Genomic DNA, 26,467 nt, shown 5'->3' with positions numbered 1-26,467 from the left:
CCTAGCGGTTCAGAGCAGGTAGCCTAGCGGTTCAGAGCAGGTAGCCTAGCGGTTCAGAGCAGGTAGCCTAGCGGTTCAGAGCAGGTAGCCTAGCGGTTCAGAGCAGGTAGCCTAGCGGTTCAGAGCAGGTAGCCTAGCGGTTCAGAGCATTGGGCCAGTAACCGAAAAGTCACTGGTTTGAATCCCGAGCAGACTAGGTAAACATCTGTGGATGTGCCCTTGAACAAGGCACTTAACCCTAATTGCTCCTGTAAGTCGTTCTGGATAAGAGCGTCTGTTAAAATGTTCAAGATTGGAGGCTCAAGAAGTGGGTTTGAGACGGAGCGAAGATGTAGAGAGGGGATGAGTCAGCTGCTGTAAAGAGCTCTGTCTAACAGGGGAGTCAGGGTGCAGTGAGGAGAGGCAGGACGTTCTGGTCCCAGTTCTGGTCCCACCGCTGCCCCCCACTGGCCCGGAGGTTCCTCCTGAACTGACCCAGTTTGCCCTCATCCTCACAGTCAGGGAAGTCCCACAGCAGAGACTGGAGAGACACAACACAGGTTTTATAAAACAGGTAGATTGGATCCTGGCTAAAACAGCCATGTGTATATCAGACCATATACCACTGTCACAGGAACTGGTTACAGACAGATAAGACAGATGGCAGTTGACAGGATCATACCACTGGGAAGTGATGTGGGATAAATCAGGGGTTTCTGTATCTCCTCAGCTGAACAGTAGTAGTATATTACTGTACCTTGAGCTGTCCAGATAGTTCCTCAGAGTCTTTGAAGATCAACCCGTTCTCCTCGTGCTTCACCAGCTCATGTAGACTACAGAGGAGAATATAACAGGGTTAACAACAGAGAGACTGACAACACAGGAGAATATAACAGGGTTAACAACAGAGAGACTGACAACACATGAGAATATAACAGGGTTGACAGACAACACAGGAGAATATAACAGAGAGACTGACAACACAGGAGAATATAACAGAGAGACTGACAACACAGGAGAATATAACAGAGAGACTGACAACACAGGAGAATATAACAGAGAGACTGACAACACAGGAGAATATAACAGGGTTGACAGACAACACAGGAGAATATAACAGAGAGACTGACAACACAGGAGAATATAACAGAGAGACTGACAACACAGGAGAATATAACAGGGTTAGATCCACATTAAACACAGCACAGGAAACTCAGTCCAAAACAGATCAGCACATAGCCTCTCTGCATGGGGGTAAAAGGTGACTGTTGACCCAGGGTTTAGAGTATTCCCTCAGCAGTAGAAGGTGACCCAGGGTTTAGAGTATTCCCTCAGCAGTAGAAGGTGACCCAGGGTTTAGAGTATTCCCTCAGCAGTAGAAGGTGACCCAGGGTTTAGAGTACTCCCTCAGCAGTAGAAGGTGACCCAGGGTTTAGAGTACTCCCTCAGCAGTAGAAGGTGACCCAGGGTTTAGAGTACTCCCTCAGCAGTAGAAGGTGACCCAGGGTTTAGAGTATTCCCTCAGCAGTAGAAGGTGACCCAGGGTTTAGAGTACTCCCTCAGCAGTAGAAGGTGACCCAGGGTTTAGAGTACTCCCTCAGCAGTAGAAGGTGACCCAGGGTTTAGAGTATTCCCTCAGCAGTAGAAGGTGACCCAGGGTTTATAGTACTCCCTCAGCAGTAGAAGGTGACCCAGGGTTTAGAGTACTCCCTCAGCAGTAGAAGGTGACCCAGGGTTTAGAGTATTCCCTCAGCAGTAGAAGGTGACCCAGGGTTTAGAGTATTCCCTCAGCAGTAGAAGGTGACCCAGGGTTTAGAGTACTCCCTCAGCAGTAGAAGGTGACCCAGGGTTTAGAGTACTCCCTCAGCAGTAGAAGGTGACCCAGGGTTTAGAGTACTCCCTCAGCAGTAGAAGGTGACCCAGGGTTTAGAGTATTCCCTCAGCAGTAGAAGGTGACCCAGGGTTTAGAGTATTCCCTCAGCAGTAGAAGGTGACCCAGGGTTTAGAGTATTCCCTCAGCAGTAGAAGGTGACCCAGGGTTTATAGTACTCCCTCAGCAGTAGAAGGTGACCCAGGGTTTAGAGTATTCCCTCAGCAGTAGAAGGTGACCCAGGGTTTAGAGTATTCCCTCAGCAGTAGAAGGTGACCCAGGGTTTAGAGTATTCCCTCAGCAGTAGAAGGTGACCCAGGGTTTATAGTACTCCCTCAGCAGTAGAAGGTGACCCAGGGTTTAGAGTACTCCCTCAGCAGTAGAAGGTGACCCAGGGTTTAGAGTATTCCCTCAGCAGTAGAAGGTGACCCAGGGTTTATAGTACTCCCTCAGCAGTAGAAGGTGACCCAGGGTTTAGAGTACTCCCTCAGCAGTAGAAGGTGACCCAGGGTTTAGAGTACTCCCTCAGCAGTAGAAGGTGACCCAGGGTTTAGAGTATTCCCTCAGCAGTAGAAGGTGACCCAGGGTTTAGAGTACTCCCTCAGCAGTAGAAGGTGACCCAGGGTTTAGAGTATTCCCTCAGCAGTAGAAGGTGACCCAGGGTTTAGAGTACTCCCTCAGCAGTAGAAGGTGACCCAGGGTTTATAGTATTCCCTCAGCAGTAGAAGGTGACCCAGGGTTTAGAGTACTCCCTCACCAGTAGAAGGTGACCCAGGGTTTAGAGTATTCCCTCAGCAGTAGAAGGTGACAGCACAGACAGTGTGTGTGGACATGGTATCAGAAGGTGCCTATTAAAGAGTCCTGTCTCACCAGTAGAAGTGGACTATTAAAGAGTCCTGTCTCACCAGTAGAAGTGGACTATTAAAGAGTCCTGTCTCACCAGTAGAAGTGGACTATTAAAGAGTCCTGTCTCACCAGTAGAAGTGGACTATTAAAGAGTCCTGTCTCACCAGTAGAAGTGGATGGCACAGACAGGCAGACAGCAGCCAAACATGTCCACCACCTTCATAGGCAGGTCCAGACCACTGGACGACTTATGGAGACAAACACCCAGATCTGCTGAGCCTGGGACAGGGAGAACATCAGTACACACACACACACACACACACACACACACACACACACACACACACACACACACACACACACACACACACACACACACACACACCTGCTGAGCCTGGGACAGGGACAACACACTAACCTAGCAGAACAGGGTAGTCCTCTGCCTCCAGCCATGGAGTACAGACATGCTGAGCCTGGGACAGGGACAACACACTAACCTAGCAGAACAGGGTAGTCCTCTGCCTCCAGCCATGGAGTACAGATCTTCACATGCTCAAAGCGCAGGGTGTCGATCAGCTTCCTGTAGTGGTCCTTCTGAGGACCCTTACCTGGTCTCACACACACACACAGGGAATTGAAACAACACGTATCTAGGGTTAACAGTATAGGACCGACAACAATTGTAAAGGTTTTTTCTCAGTTGGTTTAATCTAGCAACAACAGGTTAGTTGATAATGTCATTGTTTTGTGAGGATTCTCAATCAAATCACATTTATTCCTAAGGCCCCTTTTCACATCAGCATTTGACGCAAACGCTGCGTTTACACAGGCAGCTCAATTCTGATATTTTGCCCAATTATTTACAAAAGACATGATCTGATTGGTCAAAAGACTTGATCTGATTGGTCGAAAGACTTGATCTGATTGGTCGAAAGACTTGATCTGATTGGTCGAAAGACTTGATCTGATTGGTCGAAAGACTTGATCTGATTGGTCAAAAGACTTGATCTGATTGGTCAAAAGACTTGATCTGATTGGTCAAAAGACTTGATCTGATTGGTCAAAAGACTTGATCTGATTGGTCAAAAGACTTGATCTGATTGGTCAAAAGACTTGATCTGATTGGTTAAAAGACCAAATCAGGCGCAACATGTCAAAGTCCTTTACTGTAATCCGGTCTGGACCATAAAGACCTGCAGTACACTGTCAACACTATAGTTACCTGGACCATAAAGACCTACAGTACACTGTCAACACTATAGTGACCTGGACCATAAAGACCTGCAGTACACTGTCAACACTATAGTTACCTGGACCATAAAGACCTGCAGTACACTGTCAACACTATAGTTACCTGGACCATAAAGCCCTAGAGTACACTGTCAACACTATAGTTACCTGGACCATAAAGACCTGCAGTACACTGTCAACACTATAGTTACCTGTAATGACACAGACCTGCAGTACACTGTCAACACTATAGTTACCTGTGATGACACAGACCTGCAGTACACTGTCAACACTATAGTTACCTGTGATGACACAGACCTGCAGTACACTGTCAACACTATAGTTACCTGTGATGACACAGACCTGCAGTACACTGTCAATACTATAGTTACCTGGACCATAAAGACCTACAGCATTACACTGTCAACACTATAGTTACCTGTGATGACACAGACCTGCAGTACACTGTCAACACTATAGTTACCTGTGATGACACAGACCTGCAGCATTACACTGTCAACACTATAGTTACCTGTGATGACACAGACCTACAGTACACTGTCAACACTATAGTTACCTGTGATGACACAGACCTACAGTACACTGTCAACACTATAGTTACCTGGACCATAAAGACCTACAGTACACTGTCAACACTATAGTTACCTGGACCATAAAGACCTACAGTACACTGTCAATACTATAGTTACCTGGACCATAAAGACCTGCAGTACACTGTCAATACTATAGTTACCTGTGATGACACAGACCTGCAGTACACTGTCAATACTATAGTTACCTGGACCATAAAGACCTACAGTACACTGTCAACACTATAGTTACCTGACCATAAAGACCTGCAGTACACTGTCAACACTATAGTTACCTGTGATGACACAGACCTGTAGCATTACACTGTCAACACTATAGTTACCTGTGATGACACAGACCTGCAGTACACTGTCAACACTATAGTTACCTGTGATGACACAGACCTGCAGTACACTGTCAACACTATAGTTACCTGTGATGACACAGACCTGCAGTACACTGTCAATACTATAGTTACCTGGACCATAAAGACCTACAGCATTACACTGTCAACACTATAGTTACCTGTGATGACACAGACCTGCAGTACACTGTCAACACTATAGTTACCTGTGATGACACAGACCTGCAGTACACTGTCAACACTATAGTTACCTGTGATGACACAGACCTGCAGTACACTGTCAATACTATAGTTACCTGGACCATAAAGACCTACAGCATTACACTGTCAACACTATAGTTACCTGTGATGACACAGACCTGCAGTACACTGTCAACACTATAGTTACCTGTGATGACACAGACCTGCAGCATTACACTGTCAACACTATAGTTACCTGTGATGACACAGACCTGCAGTACACTGTCAACACTATAGTTACCTGTAATGACACAGACCTGCAGTACACTGTCAACACTATAGTTACCTGTGATGACACAGACCTGTAGCATTACACTGTCAACACTATAGTTACCTGTGATGACACAGACCTGCAGTACACTGTCAACACTATAGTTACCTGTGATGACACAGACCTGTAACAGTACACTGTCAACACTATAGTTACCTGTAATGACACAGACCTGCAGTACACTGTCAACACTATAGTTACCTGTGATGACACAGACCTGCAGCATTACACTGTCAACACTATAGTTACCTGTAATGACACAGACCTGTAGCATTACACTGTCAACACTATAGTTACCTGTAATGACACAGACCTGCATTACACTGTCAACACTATAGTTACCTGTGATGACACAGACCTGTAGCATTACACTGTCAACACTATAGTTACCTGTGATGACACAGACCTGCATTACACTGTCAACACTATAGTTACCTGTGATGACACAGACCTGCAGTACACTGTCAACACTATAGTTACCTGTGATGACACAGACCAGTGAGGGAAGAGAGGCTCCTGCTTCCACAAACCCCTCGTAGTCTGGTAGAGAAAACACACAAGGTTAATACAAGGGCTTGTATCCCAAACAGCACCCTACTCCCCATGTAGTGCACTACCTTTGACCAGAGCCCCATGGGCCCTAAGAGGACACCACTGAGAGGTCTCTTTCCTTTCTCTCTTAGAATCACTGATAAGACATGATTGATTCTAATGAAGAATGATTAGACAGGTGAATTAGAATCACTGATAAGACATGATTGATTCTAATGAAGAATGACTAGACAGGTGAATTAGAATCACTGATAAGACATGATTGATTCTAATGAAGAATGATTAGACAGGTGAATTAGAATCAGTGATAAGACATGATTGATTCTAATGAAGAATGACTAGACAGGTGAATTAGAATCAGTGATAAGACATGATTGATTCTAATGAAGAATGACTAGACAGGTGAATTAGAATCAGTGATAAGACATGATTGATTCTAATGAAGAATGATTAGACAGGTGAATTAGAATCAGTGATAAGACATGATTGATTCTAATGAAGAATGACTAGACAGGTGAATTAGAATCAGTGATAAGACATGATTGATTCTAATGAAGAATGACTAGACAGGTGAATTAGAATCACTGATTAGACATGATTGATTCTAATGAAGAATGACTAGACAGGTGAATTAGAATCAGTGATAAGACATGATTGATTCTAATGAAGAATGATTAGACAGGTGAATTAGAATCAGTGATAAGACATGATTGATTCTAATGAAGAATGACTAGACAGGTGAATTAGAATCACTGATAAGACATGATTGATTCTAATGAAGAATGACTAGACAGGTGAATTAGAATCAGTGATAAGACATGATTGATTCTAATGAAGAATGACTAGACAGGTGAATTAGAATCAGTGATAAGACATGATTGATTCTAATGAAGAATGACTAGACAGGTGAATTAGAATCACTGATAAGACATGATTGATTCTAATGAAGAATGACTAGACAGGTGAATTAGAATCACTGATAAGACATGATTGATTCTAATGAAGAATGACTAGACAGGTGAATTAGAATCAGTGATAAGACATGATTGATTCTAATGAAGAATGACTAGACAGGTGAATTAGAATCAGTGATAAGACATGATTGATTCTAATGAAGAATGACTAGACAGGTGAATTAGAATCACTGATAAGACATGATTGATTCTAATGAAGAATGACTAGACAGGTGAATTAGAATCACTGATAAGACATGATTGATTCTAATGAAGAATGACTAGACAGGTGAATTAGAATCAGTGATAAGACATGATTGATTCTAATGAAGAATGATTAGACAGGTGAATTAGAATCACTGATAAGACATGATTGATTCTAATGAAGAATGACTAGACAGGTGAATTAGAATCACTGATAAGACATGATTGATTCTAATGAAGAATGACTAGACAGGTGAATTAGAATCACTGATAAGACATGATTGATTCTAATGAAGAATGACTAGACAGGTGAATTAGAATCAGTGATAAGACATGATTGATTCTAATGAAGAATGACTAGACAGGTGAATTAGAATCACTGATAAGACATGATTGATTCTAATGAAGAATGACTAGACAGGTGAATTAGAATCAGTGATAAGACATGATTGATTCTAATGAAGAATGACTAGACAGGTGAATTAGAATCAGTGATAAGACATGATTGATTCTAATGAAGAATGACTAGACAGGTGAATTAGAATCAGTGATAAGACATGATTGATTCTAATGAAGAATGACTAGACAGGTGAATTAGAATCAGTGATAAGACATGATTGATTCTAATGAAGAATGACTAGACAGGTGAATTAGAATCAGTGATAAGACATGATTGATTCTAATGAAGAATGATTAGACAGGTGAATTAGAATCAGTGATAAGACATGATTGATTCTAATGAAGAATGACTAGACAGGTGAATTAGAATCACTGATAAGACATGATTGATTCTAATGAAGAATGACTAGACAGGTGAATTAGAATCACTGATAAGACATGATTGATTCTAATGAAGAATGACTAGACAGGTGAATTAGAATCACTGATAAGACATGATTGATTCTAATGAAGAATGACTAGACAGGTGAATTAGAATCACTGATAAGACATGATTGATTCTAATGAAGAATGACTAGACAGGTGAATTAGAATCACTGATAAGACATGATTGATTCTAATGAAGAATGACTAGACAGGTGAATTAGAATCAGTGATAAGACATGATTGATTCTAATGAAGAATGTCTAGACAGGTGAATTAGAATCAGTGATAAGACATGATTGATTCTAATGAAGAATGACTAGACAGGTGAATTAGAATCACTGATAAGACATGATTGATTCTAATGAAGAATGATTAGACAGGTGAATTAGAATCAGTGATAAGACATGATTGATTCTAATGAAGAATGACTAGACAGGTGAATTAGAATCACTGATAAGACATGATTGATTCTAATGAAGAATGACTAGACAGGTGAATTAGAATCAGTGATAAGACATGATTGATTCTAATGAAGAATGACTAGACAGGTGAATTAGAATCAGTGATAAGACATGATTGATTCTAATGAAGAATGACTAGACAGGTGAATTAGAATCACTGATAAGACATGATTGATTCTAATGAAGAATGACTAGACAGGTGAATTAGAATCACTGATAAGACATGATTGATTCTAATGAAGAATGACTAGACAGGTGAATTAGAATCAGTGATAAGACATGATTGATTCTAATGAAGAATGACTAGACAGGTGAATTAGAATCAGTGATAAGACATGATTGATTCTAATGAAGAATGACTAGACAGGTGAATTAGAATCACTGATAAGACATGATTGATTCTAATGAAGAATGACTAGACAGGTGAATTAGAATCACTGATAAGACATGATTGATTCTAATGAAGAATGACTAGACAGGTGAATTAGAATCAGTGATAAGACATGATTGATTCTAATGAAGAATGATTAGACAGGTGAATTAGAATCACTGATAAGACATGATTGATTCTAATGAAGAATGACTAGACAGGTGAATTAGAATCACTGATAAGACATGATTGATTCTAATGAAGAATGACTAGACAGGTGAATTAGAATCACTGATAAGACATGATTGATTCTAATGAAGAATGACTAGACAGGTGAATTAGAATCAGTGATAAGACATGATTGATTCTAATGAAGAATGACTAGACAGGTGAATTAGAATCACTGATAAGACATGATTGATTCTAATGAAGAATGACTAGACAGGTGAATTAGAATCAGTGATAAGACATGATTGATTCTAATGAAGAATGACTAGACAGGTGAATTAGAATCAGTGATAAGACATGATTGATTCTAATGAAGAATGACTAGACAGGTGAATTAGAATCAGTGATAAGACATGATTGATTCTAATGAAGAATGACTAGACAGGTGAATTAGAATCAGTGATAAGACATGATTGAATTCTAATGAAGAATGACTGAAGAAGACAGGTGAATTAGAATCAGTGATAAGACATGATTGATTCTAATGAAGAATGATTAGACAGGTGAATTAGAATCACTGATAAGACATGATTGATTCTAATGAAGAATGACTAGACAGGTGAATTAGAATCAGTGATAAGACATGATTGATTCTAATGAAGAATGACTAGACAGGTGAATTAGAATCACTGATAAGACATGATTGATTCTAATGAAGAATGACTAGACAGGTGAATTAGAATCAGTGATAAGACATGATTGATTCTAATGAAGAATGACTAGACAGGTGAATTAGAATCACTGATAAGACATGATTGATTCTAATGAAGAATGACTAGACAGGTGAATTAGAATCAGTGATAAGACATGATTGATTCTAATGAAGAATGACTAGACAGGTGAATTAGAATCACTGATAAGACATGATTGATTCTAATGAAGAATGACTAGACAGGTGAATTAGAATCAGTGATAAGACATGATTGATTCTAATGAAGAATGTCTAGACAGGTGAATTAGAATCAGTGATAAGACATGATTGATTCTAATGAAGAATGACTAGACAGGTGAATTAGAATCACTGATAAGACATGATTGATTCTAATGAAGAATGATTAGACAGGTGAATTAGAATCAGTGATAAGACATGATTGATTCTAATGAAGAATGACTAGACAGGTGAATTAGAATCACTGATAAGACATGATTGATTCTAATGAAGAATGACTAGACAGGTGAATTAGAATCAGTGATAAGACATGATTGATTCTAATGAAGAATGACTAGACAGGTGAATTAGAATCAGTGATAAGACATGATTGATTCTAATGAAGAATGACTAGACAGGTGAATTAGAATCACTGATAAGACATGATTGATTCTAATGAAGAATGACTAGACAGGTGAATTAGAATCAGTGATAAGACATGATTGATTCTAATGAAGAATGACTAGACAGGTGAATTAGAATCAGTGATAAGACATGATTGATTCTAATGAAGAATGACTAGACAGGTGAATTAGAATCACTGATAAGACATGATTGATTCTAATGAAGAATGACTAGACAGGTGAATTAGAATCACTGATAAGACATGATTGATTCTAATGAAGAATGACTAGACAGGTGAATTAGAATCAGTGATAAGACATGATTGATTCTAATGAAGAATGATTAGACAGGTGAATTAGAATCACTGATAAGACATGATTGATTCTAATGAAGAATGACTAGACAGGTGAATTAGAATCACTGATAAGACATGATTGATTCTAATGAAGAATGACTAGACAGGTGAATTAGAATCACTGATAAGACATGATTGATTCTAATGAAGAATGACTAGACAGGTGAATTAGAATCAGTGATAAGACATGATTGATTCTAATGAAGAATGACTAGACAGGTGAATTAGAATCACTGATAAGACATGATTGATTCTAATGAAGAATGACTAGACAGGTGAATTAGAATCAGTGATAAGACATGATTGATTCTAATGAAGAATGACTAGACAGGTGAATTAGAATCAGTGATAAGACATGATTGATTCTAATGAAGAATGACTAGACAGGTGAATTAGAATCAGTGATAAGACATGATTGATTCTAATGAAGAATGACTAGACAGGTGAATTAGAATCAGTGATAAGACATGATTGATTCTAATGAAGAATGACTAGACAGGTGAATTAGAATCAGTGATAAGACATGATTGATTCTAATGAAGAATGACTAGACAGGTGAATTAGAATCAGTGATAAGACATGATTGATTCTAATGAAGAATGACTAGACAGGTGAATTAGAATCACTGATAAGACATGATTGATTCTAATGAAGAATGACTAGACAGGTGAATTAGAATCAGTGATAAGACATGATTGATTCTAATGAAGAATGACTAGAACAGGTGAATTAGAATCAGGTGAATTAGAATCACTGATAAGACATGATTGATTCTAATGAAGAATGACTAGACAGGTGAATTAGAATCAGTGATAAGACATGATTGATTCTAATGAAGAATGACTAGACAGGTGAATTAGAATCACTGATAAGACATGATTGATTCTAATGAAGAATGACTAGACAGGTGAATTAGAATCAGTGATAAGACATGATTGATTCTAATGAAGAATGACTAGACAGGTGAATTAGAATCAGTGATAAGACATGATTGATTCTAATGAAGAATGACTAGACAGGTGAATTAGAATCACTGATTAGACATGATTGATTCTAATGAAGAATGACTAGACAGGTGAATTAGAATCAGTGATAAGACATGATTGATTCTAATGAAGAATGATTAGACAGGTGAATTAGAATCACTGATAAGACATGATTGATTCTAATGAAGAATGACTAGACAGGTGAATTAGAATCAGTGATAAGACATGATTGATTCTAATGAAGAATGACTAGACAGGTGAATTAGAATCACTGATAAGACATGATTGATTCTAATGAAGAATGACTAGACAGGTGAATTAGAATACAGTGATAAGACATGATTGATTCTAATGAAGAATGACTAGACAGGTGAATTAGAATCACTGATAAGACATGATTGATTCTAATGAAGAATGACTAGACAGGTGAATTAGAATCAGTGATAAGACATGATTGATTCTAATGAAGAATGACTAGACAGGTGAATTAGAATCACTGATAAGACATGATTGATTCTAATGAAGAATGACTAGACAGGTGAATTAGAATCACTGATAAGACATGATTGATTCTAATGAAGAATGACTAGACAGGTGAATTAGAATCAGTGATAAGACATGATTGATTCTAATGAAGAATGACTAGACAGGTGAATTAGAATCAGTGATAAGACATGATTGATTCTAATGAAGAATGATTAGACAGGTGAATTAGAATCAGTGATAAGACATGATTGATTCTAATGAAGAATGACTAGACAGGTGAATTAGAATCAGTGATAAGACATGATTGATTCTAATGAAGAATGACTAGACAGGTGAATTAGAATCAGTGATAAGACATGATTGATTCTAATGAAGAATGACTAGACAGGTGAATTAGAATCAGTGATAAGACATGATTGATTCTAATGAAGAATGACTAGACAGGTGAATTAGAATCAGTGATAAGACATGATTGATTCTAATGAAGAATGACTAGACAGGTGAATTAGAATCAGTGATAAGACATGATTGATTCTAATGAAGAATGACTAGACAGGTGAATTAGAATCACTGATAAGACATGATTGATTCTAATGAAGAATGACTAGACAGGTGAATTAGAATCACTGATAAGACATGATTGATTCTAATGAAGAATGACTAGACAGGTGAATTAGAATCACTGATAAGACATGATTGATTCTAATGAAGAATGACTAGACAGGTGAATTAGAATCACTGATAAGACATGATTGATTCTAATGAAGAATGACTAGACAGGTGAATTAGAATCACTGATAAGACATGATTGATTCTAATGAAGAATGACTAGACAGGTGAATTAGAATCACTGATAAGACATGATTGATTCTAATGAAGAATGACTAGACAGGTGAATTAGAATCACTGATAAGACATGATTGATTCTAATGAAGAATGACTAGACAGGTGAATTAGAATCACTGATAAGACATGATTGATTCTAATGAAGAATGACTAGACAGGTGAATTAGAATCAGTGATAAGACATGATTGATTCTAATGAAGAATGACTAGACAGGTGAATTAGAATCACTGATAAGACATGATTGATTCTAATGAAGAATGACTAGACAGGTGAATTAGAATCAGTGATAAGACATGATTGATTCTAATGAAGAATGACTAGACAGGTGAATTAGAATCACTGATAAGACATGATTGATTCTAATGAAGAATGACTAGACAGGTGAATTAGAATCAGTGATAAGACATGATTGATTCTAATGAAGAATGACTAGACAGGTGAATTAGAATCAGTGATAAGACATGATTGATTCTAATGAAGAATGACTAGACAGGTGAATTAGAATCACTGATAAGACATGATTGATTCTAATGAAGAATGACTAGACAGGTGAATTAGAATCACTGATAAGACATGATTGATTCTAATGAAGAATGACTAGACAGGTGAATTAGAATCACTGATAAGACATGATTGATTCTAATGAAGAATGACTAGACAGGTGAATTAGAATCAGTGATTAGACATGATTGATTCTAATGAAGAATGACTAGACAGGTGAATTAGAATCAGTGATAAGACATGATTGATTCTAATGAAGAATGACTAGACAGGTGAATTAGAATCACTGATAAGACATGATTGATTCTAATGAAGAATGACTAGACAGGTGAATTAGAATCAGTGATAAGACATGATTGATTCTAATGAAGAATGACTAGACAGGTGAATTAGAATCAGTGATAAGACATGATTGATTCTAATGAAGAATGACTAGACAGGTGAATTAGAATCAGTGATAAGACATGATTGATTCTAATGAAGAATGACTAGACAGGTGAATTAGAATCAGTGATTAGACATGATTGATTCTAATGAAGAATGACTAGACAGGTGAATTAGAATCAGTGATAAGACATGATTGATTCTAATGAAGAATGACTAGACAGGTGAATTAGAATCAGTGATAAGACATGATTGATTCTAATGAAGAATGACTAGACAGGTGAATTAGAATCAGTGATTAGACATGATTGATTCTAATGAAGAATGACTAGACAGGTGAATTAGAATCAGTGATAAGACATGATTGATTCTAATGAAGAATGACTAGACAGGTGAATTAGAATCACTGATAAGACATGTTTGATTCTAATGAAGAATGACTAGACAGGTGAATTAGAATCAGTGATAAGACATGATTGATTCTAATGAAGAATGACTAGACAGGTGAATTAGAATCAGTGATAAGACATGATTGATTCTAATGAAGAATGACTAGACAGGTGAATTAGAATCAGTGATAAGACATGATTGATTCTAATGAAGAATGACTAGACAGGTGAATTAGAATCACTGATAAGACATGATTGATTCTAATGAAGAATGACTAGACAGGTGAATTAGAATCAGTGATAAGACATGATTGATTCTAATGAAGAATGACTAGACAGGTGAATTAGAATCAGTGATAAGACATGATTGATTCTAATGAAGAATGACTAGACAGGTGAATTAGAATCAGTGATAAGACATGATTGATTCTAATGAAGAATGACTAGACAGGTGAATTAGAATCAGTGATTAGACATGATTGATTCTAATGAAGAATGACTAGACAGGTGAATTAGAATCAGTGATAAGACATGATTGATTCTAATGAAGAATGACTAGACAGGTGAATTAGAATCAGTGATAAGACATGATTGATTCTAATGAAGAATGACTAGACAGGTGAATTAGAATCAGTGATTAGACATGATTGATTCTAATGAAGAATGACTAGACAGGTGAATTAGAATCAGTGATAAGACATGATTGATTCTAATGAAGAATGACTAGACAGGTGAATTAGAATCACTGATAAGACATGATTGATTCTAATGAAGAATGACTAGACTGGTGAATTAGAATCAGTGATAAGACATGATTGATTCTAATGAAGAATGACTAGACAGGTGAATTAGAATCAGTGATAAGACATGATTGATTCTAATGAAGAATGACTAGACAGGTGAATTAGAATCAGTGATAAGACATGATTGATTCTAATGAAGAATGACTAGACAGGTGAATTAGAATCACTGATAAGACATGATTGATTCTAATGAAGAATGACTAGACAGGTGAATTAGAATCAGTGATAAGACATGATTGATTCTAATGAAGAATGACTAGACAGGTGAATTAGAATCAGTGATAAGACATGATTGATTCTAATGAAGAATGACTAGACAGGTGAATTAGAATCAGTGATAAGACATGATTGATTCTAATGAAGAATGACTAGACAGGTGAATTCCAGCTCCACCACATGGCTTTCATCTGTCAAGTCTTTTCTAATCAGATGACTTCAAAGAAGGAAGCAAGGAAAGATGGATGGGAGGGAGGGAGGGAGGAAGGATGGATGGGAGGAAGGATGGATGGGTAAAAGGATGGATGGATGGATGGGAGGGAGGGTGGATGGGTGGGAGGAAGGATGGATGGGTGGGAGGAAGGATGGGAGGATGGATGGGAGGAAGGATGGATGGATGGGAGGATGGATGGATGGGAGGATGGATGGATGGGAGGAAGGGAGGATGGGAGGGATGATGGATGGATGGATGGATGGATGGATGGGAGGGAGGATGGATGGGAGGGAGGATGGATGGATGGATGGAAGGGAGGATGGATGGGAGGGAGGATGGATGGGAGGGAGGGAGGATGGATGGATGGGAGGGAGGATGGATGGATGGGAGGATGGATGGATGGATGGGAGGGAGGATGGATGGATGGGAGGGAGGATGGATGGGAGGGAGGATGGATGGGAGGGAGGATGGATGGATGGGAGGGAGGAGGATGGATGATGGATGGGAGGAAGGATGGATGGGAGGGAGGATGGATGGATGGGAGGATGGATGGGAGGGAGGATGGATGGATGGGAGGGAGGGAGGGAGGGAGGATGGATGGATGGATGGATGGATGGATGGATGGATGGATGGATGGATGGATGGATGGATGGATGGGAGGAAGGATGGATGGGAGGGAGGATGGATGGATGGGAGGATGGATGGATGGGAGGGAGGATGCTCTTTAAAATGGGGCTCAACTGCAGATGGTAATGATTACCTTCCAGAGCCTTCAGCAGAATGGAGAAGTCCTCATCCTCTGTTGAACACAGACAGGGGAAACAGTGAGACACCCTAACAAGTGTTTACACCTGACAGCTGTGTGTACTTACGTTGTACCACATGTCAACTAAACACATGGACATAAAATACAATCTGGCTCTTACATAGAAAACCTCTAGTCTGATCCCCATCCTGACCTGACTCCAAACAGAATGTAATCTGTAATCTGGCTAGTCTGATCCCCATCCTGACCTGACTCCAAACATAATGTAATCCCCATCCTGACCTGACTCCTAACAGAATGTAATCTGGCTCTAGTCTGATCCCCATCCTGACCTGACTCCAAACATAATGTAATCCCCATCCTGACCTGACTCCAAACAGAATGTAATCTGGCTCTAGTCTGAGCCCCATCCTGACCTGACTCCAAACAGAATATAATCCCCATCCTGACCTGACTCCAAACAGATTGTAATCTGGCTCTAGTCTGATGCCCATCCTGACCTGACTCCAAACAGATTGTAATCTGGCTCTAGTCTGATCCCCATCCTGACCTGACTCCAAACAGATTGTAATCTGGCTCTAGTCTGATCCCCATCCTGACCTGACTCCTAACAGAATGTAAACTCGCGCGATCAGGATGTTTGGACGAGGCTAGAACTGCTCTCGAGGTAAGAAAAACAATTTAGATTGGGGTAAAAATCCAGAAAAACTTCCCATTTAAACTGAATAAAATGCAGAGTCTCCTGTTGTTTACGAAATGGCACCCTATTCCCTATGTAGTGCACAACTTTTGACCAGAGCCCTATGGAGAATAGGGTGCCATTTGGGACTCAAACTGTGCCTGTGGGGTACTGACCGGTCCAGCTGGTGCTGCTGATCAGTAGGGCAGGTCGACCTGAGGTCAAAGTCACAGAAAAGTCACTGGGGTCACGACATGAAAACGCTGTTCTCTCTGTCTCATCACCAGGTCGCTCACCACTGTAACAGACACAGGGGTTATAACATGCGTTATGACATGTCTATGATCGTGTAATATATATTTTTATGATAGTTCTTTATCTCTCCAATATAAACAGAAACACAGGGGTTATAACATGCGTTATGACATGTCTATGATCGTGTAATATATATATTTTATGATAAAGAACTCTCTCTCCAATATAAACAAAAACACAGTGATTATCAACATGTGTTATGACATGTCTGTTAAATGTATTTGATAGAGTAATGACATTATAATAACTGTTCCTTATACTGTTAAAAGGCAAAGAAAGCAACCCAAGACCGGCAACGTTGGATAACTGTAGTACAGGCCCTGTGTTCCTCCAGAACCAAGAGGATAACTATAGTACAGGCCCTGTGTTCCTCCAGAACCAAGAGGATAACTGTAGTACAGGCCCTGTGTTCCTCCAGGAACCAAGAGGATAACTATAGTACAGGCCCTGTGTTCCTCCAGGAACCAAGAGGATAACTATAGTACAGGCCCTGTGTTCCTCCAGAACCAAGAGGATAACTATAGTACAGGCCCTGTGTTCCTCCAGGAACCAAGAGGATAACTATAGTACAGGCCCTGTGTTCTTCCAGGAACCAAGAGGATAACTATAGTACATGCCCTGTGTTCCTCCAGGAACCAAGAGGATAAATATAGTACAGGCCCTGTGTTCCTCCAGAACCAAGAGGATAACTATAGTACATGCCCTGTGTTCCTCCAGAACCAAGAGGATAACTATAGTACAGGCCCTGTGTTCCTCCAGGAACCAAGAGGATAACTATAGTACATGCCCTGTGTTCCTCCAGAACCAAGAGGATAACTGTAGTACAGGCCCTGTGTTCCTCCAGAACCAAGAGGATAACTATAGTACAGGCCCTGTGTTCCTCCAGAACCAAGAGGATAACTATAGTACAGGCCCTGTGTTCCTCCAGAACCAAGAGGATAACTATAGTACAGGCCCTGTGTTCCTCCAGAACCAAGAGGATAACTATAGTACAGGCCCTGTGTTCCTCCAGAACCAAGAGGATAACTATAGTACAGGCCCTGTGTTCCTCCAGAACCAAGAGGATAACTATAGTACAGGCCCTGTGTTCCTCCAGAACCAAGAGGATAACTGTAGTACAGGCCCTGTGTTGCTCCAGAACCAAGAGGATAACTATAGTACAGGCCCTGTGTTCCTCCAGAACCAAGAGGATAACTATAGTACAGGCCCTGTGTTGCTCCAGAACCAAGAGGATAACTGTAGTACAGGCCCTGTGTTCCTCCAGAACCAAGAGGATAGCTGTAGTACAGGCCCTGTGTTCCTCCAAGAACCAAGAGGATAACTTTAGTGAGGGATAGTCTTGGCCAGCCTCATCAACAGACTATACTGGACTCACCAGAAACGGAACTGAGGAATCGTCTTGGCCAGCCTCATGAACAGCTGGTGCTTTAGGTCTACTGAAGTCTCCTTGAAGATAGCAGGTGGCTTGTCATACAATGTGGTCGCCCTATAGGAGGAGGATAAGACAGGTGGCTTGTCATGTGGTCACCCAATAGGAGGAGGATAAGACAGGTGGCTTGTCATGTGGTCGCCCAATAGGAGGAGAATAAGGCAGGTGGCTTGTCATGTGGTCACCCAATAGGAGGAGGATAAGACAGGTGGCTTGTCATACAATGTGGTCGCTCTATAGGAGGAGGATAAAACAGGATTAGGGATTAGTCATGACCAAGGGATTAGTCATGATGGTTAGTCATGGGATTAGTCATGGCCAAGGGATTAGTCATGGCCAAGGGATTAGTCATGGCCAATGGGTTAGTCATGATGGCCAAGGGTTTAGTCATGACCAAGGGGTTAGTCATGATGGCCAAGGGGTTAGTCATGGCCAATGGGTTAGTCATGATGGCCAAGGGGTTAGTCATGACCAAGGGGTTACTCATGATGGCCAAAGGGTTAGTCATGACCAAGGGGTTAGTCATGATGGCCAAGGGGTTAGTCATGGCCAATGGGTTAGTCATGACCAAGGGGTTAGTCATGACCAAGGGTTTAGTCATGACCAAGGGGTTAGTCATGACCAAGGGATTAGTCATGATGACCAAGGGGTTAGTTAAGACCAAGGGGTTAGTTAAGACCAAGGGTTTAGTCATGACCAAGGGGTTAGTCATGATGACCAAGGGGTTAGTCATGACCAAGAGGTTAGTCATGTCCAAGGGGTTAGTCATGGCCAAGGGATTAGTCATGATGACCAAGGGGTTAGTCATGATGACCAAGGGGTTAGTCATGACCAAGGGATTAGTCATGGCCAAGGGGTTAGTCATGATGACCAACAAGGGTTTAGTCATGATGACCAAGGGTTTAGTCACAATGACCAAGGGGTTAGTCACGATGACCAAGGGGTTAGTCATGATGACCAAGGGGTTAGTCATGATGACCAAGGGGTTAGTCATGATGACCAAGGGGTTAGTCATGATGACCAAGGGGTTAGTCATGATGACCAAGGGGTTAGTCATGACCAAGAGGTTAGTCATGTCCAAGGGGTTAGTCATGGCCAAGGGATTAGTCATGACCAAGGGGTTAGTCATGATGACCAAGGGGTTAGTCATGATGACCAAGGGGTTAGTCATGACCAAGGGATTAGTCATGGCCAAGGGGTTAGTCATGATGGCCAAGGGATTAGTCATGACCAAGGGGTTAGTTAAGACCAAGGGATTAGTCATGACCAAGGGATTAGTCATGACCAAGGGGAAGAGATAGGGATAGGGGGGATAAATTCAGACTCCCCACTGCATCTGTCTGTCCCTCCGTCCATCTATCTGTACGTCCGTCTGTCTCTCCGTCCGTCTAGCTGTGTCTGTCTGTCTCTCCGTCCGTCTATCTGTGTCTGTCTTTACATCTGTCTGTCTCTCCGTCCGTCTATCTGTGTCTGTCTTTACGTCTGTCTGTCTCTCCGTCCGTCTATCTGTGTCTGTCGTTCCGCCCGTCTATCGATGTCTGTCTGTATGTCCGTCCGTCGTCTGTCCGTCTATCTGTGTCTGTCGTTCCGCCCGTCTATCGATGTCTGTCTGTATGTCCGTCCGTCGTCTGTCCGTCTATCTGTGTCTGTCGTTCCGCCCGTCTATCGATGTCTGTCTGTATGTCCGTCCGTCGTCTGTCCGTCTGTCTATCTACGGATGGATTGATTGACAGACGGATGTTGAAAGGAAAACAATCCTTACCTGATGTTCCAGTTGTTCTGGAGGTCTTCCTTCATAGCGTTGGTGACACAAAGGTTATGGCTGGAGAGTCGCCCAAACAACTGCTCATACCTGCCAGAGACAGGAACATGGGTCCTATTCATTAATGCACACCGTAGCTAAACAGTCTGCAACAATTTCTTGGGACAAATTCAGGTAGGTCCCTCCCTGATCTGTCCGTTTAGTTCCCACTGAAGAAGAGCATGTTCATGCAAAGCTGTAGATATATTCAGGAAGTATTCAGACCCCTTGACTTTTTCCACATTTGTTACAGAGATGGTTGTCCTTCTGGAAGGGTGTCCCATTTCCACAGAGGAACTCTAGAGGTCTGTCAGAGTGACCATCGGGTTTCTTGGTCACCTCGATGAACAGGGCCCTTCTCCCCTGATTGCTCAGTTTGGCCGTGCGTCCAGCTCTAGGAAGAGTTTTGGTTGTTCCAAACTTCTTCCATTTAAGAATGATGGAGGCCACTGTGGTTTCGGGAACCTTCAATGCTGCAGACATGGTACCCTTCCCCAGATCTGTGCCTCGACACAATCATGTCTCAGAGCTCTACGGACATGCTCGGACATGCACTGTCAACTGTAGGACTTTGTATAGACAGGTGTGTGCCTTTCCAAATCATGTCCAATCAATTGAATTTACCACAGGTGGACTCCAATCAAGTTGTAGAAACATCTCAAGGATAATCAATGGAAACAGGATGCACCTGATCTAAAATGCAAGTCTCATAGCAAAGGGTCTGAATACTTGTGTAAATGCATTTTGTTTGTTTGTACATTTTGCAACGTTTTCCCAAAAACTATTTTTGCTTTGTCGTTATGGGGTATTGTGATGCCATTATGGGGTATTGTGATGTCATTATGGGGTATTGTGATGCCATTATGGGGTATTGTGATGCCATTATGGGGTATTGTGATGCCATTATGGGGTATTGTGATGTCATTATGGGGTATTGTGATGCCATTATGGGGTATTGTGATGTCATTATGGGGTATTGTGATGCCATTATGGGGTATTGTGATGCCATTATGGGGTATTGTGATGCCATTATGGGGTATTGTGATGCCATTATGGGGTATTGTGATGCCATTATGGGGTATTGTGATGTCATTATGGGGTATTGTGATGCCATTATGGGGTATTGTGATGCCATTATGTGGTATTGTGATGTCATTATGGGGTATTGTGATGTCATTATGGGGTATTGTGATGCATTATGGGGTATTGTGATGTCATTATGGGGTATTGTGATGTCATTATGGGGTATTGTGATGTCATTATGGGGTATTGTGATGTCATTATGGGGTATTGTGATGTCATTATGGGGTATTGTGATGTCATTATGGGGTATTGTGATGTCGTTATGGGGTATTGTGATGCCGTTATGGGGTATTGTGATGTCATTATGGGGTATTGTGATGTCATTATGGGGTATTGTGATGTCGTTATGGGGTATTGTGATGCCATTATGGGGTATTGTGATGTCATTATGGGGTATTGTGATGTCATTATGGGGTATTGTGATGTCATTATGGGGTATTGTGATGTCATTATGGGGTATTGTGATGTCATTATGGGGTATTGTGATGTCATTATGGGGTATTGTGATGTCGTTATGGGGTATTGTGATGCCGTTATGGGGTATTGTGATGCCATTATGGGGTATTGTGATGTCATTATGGGGTATTGTGATGTCATTATGGGGTATTGTGATGTCATTATGGGGTATTGTGATGTCGTTATGGGGTATTGTGATGTTATTATGGGGTATTGTGATGTTATGGGGTATTGTGATGTCATTATGGGGTATTGTGATGTCGTTATGGGATATTGTGATGCCGTTATGGGGTATTGTGATGTCATTATGGGGTATTGTGATGTCATTATGGGGTATTGTGATGTCATTATGGGGTATTGTGATGTCATTATGGGGTATTGTGATACCATTATGGGGTATTGTGATGTCATTATGGGGTATTGTGATGCCATTATGGGGTATTGTGATGTCATTATGGGGTATTGTGATGTCATTATGGGGTATTGTGTTTAATCCATTTTAGAATAAGGCTGTAATGTAACAAAATGTGGAGAAGGGGAAGGGGTCTGAATACTTTCCGAATGCACTGTATTGAATAGGGATCTATTTGGGACTCAGCCATGGTGATGTTACTGACCACTGTGCCAGCCTGACGATGGGGTGGTCCGGGCCGTGTGAGAGGGCCATGATGGTGTAGCCGTAGTTGTGCCAGTCAATGATGAACCTGGATCCTCTCAGACCACACACCAGCCACGTCACCACTATACTGGGCAGTCCTGGAGGATTCTGGGGGAGGAAGAGGTCAATAACACACCAGCCACGTCACCACTATACTGGGCAGTCCTGGAGGATTCTGGGGGAGGAAGAGGTCAATAAACACACCAGCCACGTCACCACTATACTGGGCAGTCCTGGAGGATTCTGGGGAGGAAGAGGTCAATAACACACCAGCCACGTCACCACTATACTGGGCAGTCCTGGAGGATTCTGGGGGAGGAAGAGGTCAATAACACACCAGCCATGTCACCACTATACTGGGCAGTCCTGGAGGATTCTGGGGGAGGAGGCAAGTACAACTGAACAGAATAGAATAAGAATAGAAGTAGAATATAATTTAAATAAGTAGGATAGAACACAATAGAACAGAATAGAATGAATGGAATAAGAATATAAGTAGAATAGAATTTAAATAAGTAGGATAGAACACAATAGAACAGAATAGAATGAATGGAATAAGAATATAAGTAGAATAGAATTTAAATAAGCAGAATAGAACAGAATAGAATGAATGGAATAAGAATAGAAGTGACAGAATGACAGATCAGGTCCTTAATAAACACTATTAAAACCAACATTAAATTCACCCTTTACTAAAGCAAAACACATTAACAGGATCCTAACAGTTGTTTGGGGGGGAAATCACAGCAGTATCTGTAGATGTCTCAGGACACAAACAGGATCCTAACAGTTGTTTTGGGGGGAAATCACATCAGTATCTGTAGATTTCTCAGGATACAAACAGCATCCTACCAGTTGTTTTGGGGGGAAATCACATCAGTATCTGTAGATTTCTCAGGATACAAACAGCATCCTACCAGTTGTTTTGGGGGGAAATCACAGCAGTATCTGTAGATTTCTCAGGATACAAACAGGATCCTAACAGTTGTTTTGGGGGAAAATCACATCAGTATCTGTAAATTTCTCAGGATACAAACAGCATCCTACCAGTTGTTTTGGGGGGAAATCACAGCAGTATCTGTAGATGTCTCAGGACACACACAGGATCCTACCAGTTGTTTTGGGGGGAAATCACAGCAGTATCTGTAGATGTCTCTGGACATATGACATGATAGGTTACAGAACAGAACAGAATAAATGAAAGTTCACAGGTTTTTCTGCAAGTTCGTACAGTCAATAAGTAGGAATGTTTACATTATGTGTATTGTATTGTAGTAGAAACACCTGCATGAGAATATAGGACACACACACACACACACACACACACACACACACACACACACACACACAGCAGAGTGTATTGTAGAATTAAACCTGCATTAGAATATAGGACACACACACACAGCAGAGTGTATTGTAGAACTATACCTGCATGAGAATATGGGACTGGACATCAGTCTTCAATAACACCAGGAGAAGCTGCAGGGACTGGAGAATCACCTTGGTAACATAGCTCACCACCCTAGGACCCACTGGAAACAGACAGACAGATGGATTTTCGTCTCAGTGCTCTCTGGTAGTGGCTCTCAGAACCAGGCTATATTATGGCATAGATTCAAGACCTAACTACTGTTATACAACCAGTGATTAGTAATGGAATAAATATTCGGTAATATGGAATAAATAAATATACGGTAATATGGAATACATATACAGTAATATAGTATACATATACTGTAATATGGTATACATATACTGTAATATGGTATACAAACACTGTAATATAGTGTACGTATACAGTAATATTGTATACATATATGGTATCAATAAATATATGGTAATAGTAAATATACAGTAATATAGTATACGTATACAGTAATATAGTATACATATACAGTAATATAGTATACATAACCATTAATATGGTATACATATACAGTAATATAGTATACATATACAGTAATATAGTATACATATACAGTAATATAGTATACATATACAGTGATATAGTATACATATACAGTGATATAGTATACATATACAGTAATATAGTATACATATACAGTAATATAGTATACATATACAGTAATATAGTATACATAACCAGTAATATGGTATACATAACCAGTAATATGGTATACATAACCAGTAATATGGTATACATAACCAGTAATATGGTATACATAACCAGTAATATGGTATACATAACCAGTAATATGGTATACATAACCAGTAATATGGTATACATAACCAGTAATATGGTATACATAACCAGTAATATAGTATACATATACAGTAATATAGTATACATATACAGTGATATAGTATACATATACAGTAATATAGTATACATATACAGTAATATAGTATACATATACAGTGATATAGTATACATATACAGTAATATAGTATACATATACAGTAATATAGTATACATATACAGTAATATAGTATACATATACAGTAATATGGTATACATAACAGTAATATGGTATACATATACAGTAATATGGTATACTGTAACAGTAATATAGTATACATATACAGTAATATAGTATACATATACAGTAATATAGTATACATATACAGTAATATAGTATACATATACAGTGATATAGTATACATATACAGTGATATAGTATACATATACAGTGATATAGTATACATATACAGTAATATAGTATACATATACAGTAATATAGTATACATATACAGTAATATAGTATACATAACCAGTAATATGGTATACATAACCAGTAATATGGTATACATAACCAGTAATATGGTATACATAACCAGTAATATGGTATACATAACCAGTAATATGGTATACATAACCAGTAATATGGTATACATAACCAGTAATATGGTATACATATACAGTAATATAGTATACATATACAGTAATATAGTATACATATACAGTGATATAGTATACATATACAGTAATATAGTATACATATACAGTAATATAGTATACATATACAGTGATATAGTATACATATACAGTAATATAGTATACATATACAGTAATATAGTATACATATACAGTAATATGGTATACATATACAGTAATATGGTATACATAACCAGTAATATGGTATACATATACAGTAATATGGTATACGTAACCAGTAATATAGTATACATATACAGTAATATAGTATACATATACAGTAATATGGTATAAATATACAGTAATATGGTATAAATATACGGTCATGGTAAATGCTGTAAACTCCTTTCCAGATCAGTTCCGGTACCTTGGAGTCCTTTAAGTTCTGTGATTGGGATGATTGTGATCCTCTCATCTCCAATCACATCCTGATGAGGCTTGGTACCTGACAATAACCACAACATGTTGTCACAGTAGAGAAGAATAGTCAGGAGGGATCGAGTTGGCAAGAGCACAAACACATCTGGGACCCGGCCAGCAGGGAGGCCACAAATTAAATTATAGCTCCATGCTTATTTGTACATATAACACAATCAATCTATTCATTTACCAGGGAATCCAACAAACGTTACGCTGTAGCCGTGTTTGCTGAGTGAAAGGGCATGGTACTGCATGCGAGGGCTGCGTCCGATATCCCCCAGAACCAGCACACATACACGCCGCTCCGTCAACGCGTCTCTTCTCCGTAACTTCTGCAATAACTGGGACACCAACACGGCAGTAACAGTAACGGAGATCAGTGTCCATAGTGCATTTAAAGTGGTCAGGTAAAACCCTGCCAGTAATGCGAAACCTATCAGTGAAATTGTCGCTAGAGTCATTGATGCACCGGCATCCGCCATGTTTGTTGTGACTGATGACGTGTCTCAGTGTGACGTGGCGGGGG

The 26,467-nt window shown here is 39.7% G+C and overlaps 1 protein-coding gene and 1 long non-coding RNA gene across 3 annotated transcripts; both read right to left on the bottom strand.

Moving 5' to 3' along the window:
- Window positions 1-97: 97 nt before the first annotated feature.
- Window positions 98-26,467, bottom strand: LOC121839580 (chitobiosyldiphosphodolichol beta-mannosyltransferase-like). 2 transcript variants are annotated; one of them, XM_042298674.1, is made up of 13 exons: window positions 26,132-26,466; window positions 25,889-25,966; window positions 24,054-24,157; window positions 22,585-22,733; window positions 20,390-20,479; window positions 18,574-18,684; window positions 17,060-17,181; window positions 16,199-16,237; window positions 5,872-5,931; window positions 3,193-3,303; window positions 2,860-2,974; window positions 737-812; window positions 98-520 (listed from the first exon to the last, which is right to left on the bottom strand). In XM_042298674.1, exons 1-13 carry the CDS (start codon window positions 26,421-26,423, stop codon window positions 383-385), a joined length of 1,485 nt encoding a protein of 494 aa, XP_042154608.1. In that variant the 5' UTR covers window positions 26,424-26,466; the 3' UTR covers window positions 98-382. The 2 variants fall into 2 exon arrangements, with proteins under 2 accessions (XP_042154608.1, XP_042154609.1); XM_042298675.1 differs by lacking the exon at window positions 25,889-25,966 and having other exon boundaries at window positions 26,132-26,467.
- Window positions 4,132-5,865, bottom strand: LOC121839581. The gene is made up of 3 exons (XR_006079010.1): window positions 5,333-5,865; window positions 4,783-5,191; window positions 4,132-4,153 (listed from the first exon to the last, which is right to left on the bottom strand). It is a non-coding gene; the product is annotated as an uncharacterized LOC121839581 (long non-coding RNA).

This window comes from Oncorhynchus tshawytscha, linkage group LG16, assembly GCF_018296145.1.
Source record: "Oncorhynchus tshawytscha isolate Ot180627B linkage group LG16, Otsh_v2.0, whole genome shotgun sequence".
Taxonomy (NCBI): domain Eukaryota; kingdom Metazoa; phylum Chordata; class Actinopteri; order Salmoniformes; family Salmonidae; genus Oncorhynchus; species Oncorhynchus tshawytscha.
The sequence above is the reverse complement of the archived record's forward strand: the minus strand, read 5'-3'. Positions and strand labels throughout refer to the sequence as shown.

Coding starts and splice junctions, on each gene's coding strand:
- LOC121839580 (XM_042298674.1), bottom strand. CDS start 26,423: ATGGCGGATGCCGGTGCATCAATGACTCTAGCGACAATTTCACTGATA. Junction 5,932..16,198: donor TCTGCTGAAGGCTCTGGAAG/GTAATCATTACC, acceptor TTTCTCTACCAG/ACTACGAGGGGTTTGTGGAA. Junction 521..736: donor AACTATCTGGACAGCTCAAG/GTACAGTAATAT, acceptor GTGTCTCTCCAG/TCTCTGCTGTGGGACTTCCC.